Source organism: Myotis lucifugus, unplaced genomic scaffold (assembly GCF_000147115.1).
Source record: "Myotis lucifugus unplaced genomic scaffold, Myoluc2.0 scaffold_10252, whole genome shotgun sequence".
NCBI classification, from domain to species: Eukaryota; Metazoa; Chordata; class Mammalia; order Chiroptera; family Vespertilionidae; genus Myotis; species Myotis lucifugus.
The window spans coordinates 1-5,808 of NW_005881300.1; the positions used below are offsets into that span (position 1 = coordinate 1).

The following is a 5,808-nucleotide window of genomic DNA, read 5'->3' on the forward strand; positions in this document are numbered from 1 at the left end:
GACATATCCCTGCGAGATCAATAAAGAATGAGAGCGCACATACACATTCGAGCTCTGAGACGCCACTATTCACTCTCGTAGACACGTATCTAGCGCACTATGTGCGAGCATACTCGCTCATCCTCACGCGTGACGACGCTGTATGGCCAGTCTAAGATTCTGTCAACTAGCCCAAAATTTGAGCAGACTCTTATCTGTCTCAATCAGGCAAGGGGCAGATCTCCTGAAGACCGAGGAAAGAAGAAATGGCTCTGCAACACTTCAAACACGAAATCAATTTCTAATCAACTGATATGGCTGATTTAAGTGTCATTAATCATAATAACTTTCTGTAATGTGAAAATCCCCAGTGATAAAGAAATTCTGCCCATTACTGGTCTGAAAGAAGGGCACTAGCCATTACCAAATTTTGGCACTAGCCAAAATTTTCCTTGGCTGGTCCGCAAAATTCAACTATCATAGTATGCTAAACTTCCAAAAGATAGGACATCAGGACAAACCGGTGCTCAGCATCTCTATGCTTCTCCTGGCCTGCTGCGCTGGGCATTAAAGCCTCCAGTTCTTTCAGGACATCCACAGCGACTTTCACATCATCCTCATCCAGCATGGTCTACAGAGGCAGAGGAGAAAAGTTAGGAGAAGAAGAGGTGGGGGGAGAATATCACTCAAAATCTGTACTTCAGGAGCATTTGAGAGCTTGTTTTCTGACAATGTCCTCAGTTTGGCTCAAATAAACACTTATAAAAAAAATCTGTACTTCAGGTACTATAAGTCTGACAGTCTCCACATTGCTAACTGCCTATGTGAAGGAAGCGGCAGGGGCGGGGGGGGGGAGGGAGGGTAGAGATTCCCAACACAATTTGAGATAGAGGCAGAGGTATGAGCAAAGGCTCTTGGAAGTCACTTCTACATTTGGCAAATCCCCTTTGTCCTTAATGCAAGGCTATGGAAGGAAATTAGATATCACCCCTTCTGTGAAAGCAATGCAAACAAAGATTATAAATAGAAAATAGATGCTAAAATTTTTAAAAAGCAACTCTCCCTCTGCATTTGCTTCTCCCTTTCACCTGCTTGATTTTTTCTATAGTTCTTACCCCTGTCAGCTACATATACATATGTGCTTACTTATTTGTTTATTGCCTGTCTCCTCTCTGCTACAGGAGTTTACATATTTATTTCCTGCCTCCACCCCAATACTAGAATGTAACCATCTCCAAGAGGGCAGAAACTCTAATCTACCTTGTTCACTGCTGTATCCCTGGTACTTAGAACAGTGCTTGGCACATAGTAGATACTCAATAAATACTTGCTAAAATAAAATTTTAAAACCAAAACATTTCAAAAATTAGACAGTCTAACAAGTAATGGAGCAAAAAATCTAATTTTACACATCAGGCATCTGTTCCAGAACCTTAAGTTATTTCATACCTATTTCATATCCCTATTCACAGCTTTCCACAATTCCTAATCTCATTTCCTTCAAATATCATTCTTGAACCCTTTAACATTATTCAAATATTTTCACTTTGAAAAATATATTACAATAAAGGAAAACTTAAAATAATAAGTAATGGAAAAAGAGAGAAAGAAAAAAATTAACTAATGAGACAAAGAAAAGAGACTGGGTGGGGGTAACATGCAGTTAGAGTAGACATTCTCAAAATGGTATCAGTACCCGAACAGAAGGGTTGTCTGGTTGGCAAAGGACTGGAAAGAGTTCTTTCAGCTTTTCTTTCTCAGTTTTGGGTTTAACAACTGGATCTTGTTTCATGAAAGAATTTAAAAGAAAAGATATATTTAATATTCTTAATGGTTAACAAAAGAACTTCATTAGATTTGCATCAAACTAAAAGCAGAACATGGAACTTTTCTACATATTACTCTTATATATCACTAGAAACATAATTTAATTTTCTAAAAATAAAACTCTATATATAAAACTCTAATATGCAAATAGACCGAACGGCAGAACAACCAAACAACGGGTCACTATGACGTGCGCACTGACCACCAGGAGGTGCGTGCGGAACATGGCGGGCATCAGTAGCAGTGGAATGGTGGAGCAGGTGAGTGGAGGCGCCAGACCAAGGCAGGGCACCAGTCGCTGTCATCAGGGCAAGCCTCTGGTGGTTACTGAAAATTCCTAGCTCTTGCGTGCCACGGTTCTACCTGGCACTCACACCTGCTGCCGGCGTCTGGTGCTGGTCCTGACCGCTCAGCGCCGTCAGCGGGTGTGAGCAGCAGTTGCCAGCCCCAATTGTCCCTGAGGGCTTCTCCACCTCCCTCTGCTCCTGAGGGGCGATCTGGGCAGCAGCCGCCGCTCGCACACACTTACAGCACCAGCCCCACTCGCACCCGCTCCTTGGTGCCAGCCCCAATCGCTCCACACCATCAGCAGCAGCTGTGGGAGCAGCAGCGGTGGGAGCGGGGCTGCCGGCAGACAGGGGACCAGGGGCCATGGTGGGAGCACGGAGGATGAGCCGAGACCTGCCCCTGTGCCCACTGCAGCCTCACGGCCCACAGTTCCTTTCAAGGTGCACGAATTCATGCACTGGGCCCCTAGTTGATTATAAAACCTCAACAAACTATGTGGGCATCGGGAAGTGTATCAGTATTCATTTGGTTGGTTATGTCTTATAATTCTCACAATTTTAACTTTAAGTCATTTGAAAAATTTTACTACAACATTTACTTGTTCAGCAGCTGCAACAAGCGAAACAAACACAATATTCTTAATGGTTAACAAATGAACTTCCACACTAGATTTGCATCAAACCAGAAACAGAATGCTTGACAGTCTACACCATTCTGGAGGCTAAGCTCAGCTAGCAGCTCTGCTCACCTTTGCTAGTAGAAGGCTTTGCTGGAGGCCGCATGGTTTGTATGAGACGCAGCAAGTTACTAATAAGAGAATCCTTTGAAAACAAACAGAACAAAAATTGTCAGCTCCTGGATCAGTGCTTAAAACACTAAGAAGAGGGATGTCCTCTAAAGTTTAGAGAAGAGTGGTTATCCCTGCCTGCCCCATTTTTCTAGAAAAGTGTCAGAGGAAATCCAGTTACATCACCACTGCTTAGTGGCATGAAAACATTACACTTGATTGTCTAACCACTATGCTGTACACCTGAAACTGATACAGAATAATATTGAACATAAACTGTAATTGAAAAATAAAAAAAATTATACACTTAATGATGTATCAGATTGGTATGTACAAAGTATCTCCTTTCTCTATCAAAACCCTAATTAAATCCTATCAAAATTAAAATTCAATAGTGACAGTAAAAGAAAGCAGGGGTCTCCAGACACACATACCGTGAATTCTGCACCATTTTTGACCAGAGAAGTCTTAAAAGTATCAAAGGTGGTATTTTTCTCAGCAAGACTGATCACAAATTCAGCTGCAAGAGAGAAAAGAAATTAAAACAAGAATGGAGACTTGAGCAAAAAAAATCAATTAAAAAAATATTATAACCAAAACTAACTAGGTTATCCAAAGTCATAAAAACCAAAGACCACCATCCAGTAAGGGTAAAGGAAGAGAACTTAGACTACCAAGATTATCCATGTCGGTTCCAGCTAAATTTTTTAAAAGATCTCATTGGCTTTATTGAACAATTCATGAATCAGGCAGCATCCCATCTAGTAAAAAGAAAGGTATTCTTATTCTAGTTCATTTTTCAAAATCCTCACCCAGAATATGTTTATTAATTTTAGAGAGAGAAGAAGGAAGAGTGAGAAACATCGACTGGTTGCCTCCCATATGCACCCCAACTGGGGATCAAACCTGCAACATGGTGTGTGCCCAAAACCTTTTTGGTGTACAGATGATACCCCAACCAACTGAGCCACCCAACCAGGGCTCTAGTTAAATTTCACAAATGAAAAGCTGTCACTACAAAATGGCTCACCAGGCCTCTGAGTGAATGTAAGGGAGGAAGACCTCCTTGTCCCATATCATCGTAATCTCTTCTATGAAACTACTAGCTAGAGGTTACAATGTCTGAAAGCATGAGCCCATACATACACCCACACATACACACACTCGCAACGGATGCATGCACAGGATGCTTTCTACAGCTTTTGGAAAGGCAGACTCTATATATGAGGGCCGGGCAACCGCTGGATGGTACAATCTCCAAGTTAATAAAAGACTCACTTGCCCCCCAAATTTTTCTCCGTAAACCTGCCTAGTTTTTGAAACTTCTAATGTTAGAGCTACTTAATAATTAAGAGACTTTCAGAAGAGAAGTGCATTTTAGGATAAGCTGAGATAATATGCCTCCAACTGTGAGTCCTAGGAGAAAATTTGAATGATTTCATTCGGATTTTAATCCTAACAAATAACAATAACATGGAAGATCTGAATAACGAACATAAATTAGTCCTAACATACCATTTCCATGCTGGAATGTGCCTTTACCTGTTTGATGACAGTAAGTGAAAACCAAACGCCATCAGGCTACAATGGACTTAATAACAACAGTGCCAGTGGTTAAGACTTTTTGACCATCTACTACATGCCAATCGCTATGCTAAGTGCTTCCGTCCCATGATCCTCACAACAGCCCTCACAGGTCGTTATTGTGGGATATCTTGGGCCAGGTCAGGCCGCCCCAAGAGATCCCACAACGGCGTATTGATTACTTTGCCTTAAAGTTCCTCAACAAGCAGCCGGTGCAAGAAGAATAATGTCTACCATCATTATCATCATCATCATCATCCTCAACAACAACAACGACGACGACGACGACGACGCAGCTGCTGTTGTTAATGCTGCTTAATTTCTCTGAGGCTGGGGGGGGGGGGGGGGGGAGAGCAAGCAGCGATGGCCGCTCTGGGTTTCACTGACAGCCCTGGAAAATGGTATCTAACAACTCCGCCCGGAGAGCTCTTAATGCGGAGGCCACGGCCGCAGGTTTCCTGGGCCCAAGTCTCTGAGAGAGAGAGATTCCTACGGACACACACCCAGCCCCTCAACCCATTTCTCCTTCCGCTTCCCTCGACCCCAAGCCCGGAGGCCGCGGAAACTTCCCCGAGCTCACCCAGATCCTTGTCGTTGATCCCCAAGTGATTGTCCAACTCGGTGCAAACCTTCGACACTAAAGACAGATACTCGAGTTTGGCGAGTTCTTCCGCGGGGCCTAGCTCCGTCCCGTTTACGGCTCCCACCATGGCCACAGCCACCGCCATGGCTACGGCTTCCCCCCGCCTCCTCACCGATGGCCTTCGGAGCTACACCGACCCGGTTCCAATTTCCACTTCCGGGTCGGGGCACATCCCTTTTGTTTACGATAAATTGAAAACTCCAGGAACTTCCCGTGACGTAACCGGGTGGATCATAGAGATCAGACAGGAAGTGGCTAAGGAAGGGACGGCCGAGTGGGCCACTCTGCACACTGGATGGCGCCCTCTACAGGCCAGCGAGCTTCTTGGCGGACTCTCAGGCCCGGAAACAGTCGCTCTCAGCGCGTTCCTTTTCTTGCGTCGGCAGAGGGCGACCGTGGCCCGCGCAAAGGGCGCCTGCGCTTTAGAAGCCTTGAAAAAGAGACCCAAATTCAAGGGGAAAAGGCAAAACTTGCTTTACAACAGACCCCTATATTCCCAAGGCTGTGCCTCTTCGTAGCTCATGACTATCTCAGGCGACTCTGTAACAAACCAGCAGGCAATGGAGTCTAGTTCTGTTACTAACTCATTTTACACGTGAGGCAATGGACAAGTGATCTTGGGCAAATTAATCTCAGCGGCCTGTTTTCTCTTCTGTTCATTGGGATGATGATGCTCCAACTGGGTTCAGGTGATGACTAA

The 5,808-nt window shown here is 44.3% G+C and overlaps 1 protein-coding gene across 1 annotated transcript; it reads right to left on the reverse strand.

Moving 5' to 3' along the window:
• Positions 1-500: 500 nt before the first annotated feature.
• LOC102434925 (ATP-dependent RNA helicase DHX8-like) lies at positions 501-5,253 on the reverse strand (the record flags this gene model as incomplete). Its single annotated transcript, XM_006109473.3, has 5 exons — positions 5,046-5,253; positions 3,316-3,401; positions 2,843-2,915; positions 1,676-1,761; positions 501-610 (listed from the first exon to the last, which is right to left on the reverse strand). Coding segments are annotated over exons 1-5 (503 nt in total), but the record flags the coding sequence as incomplete, so codon positions are not given.
• Positions 5,254-5,808: the final 555 nt, after the last annotated feature.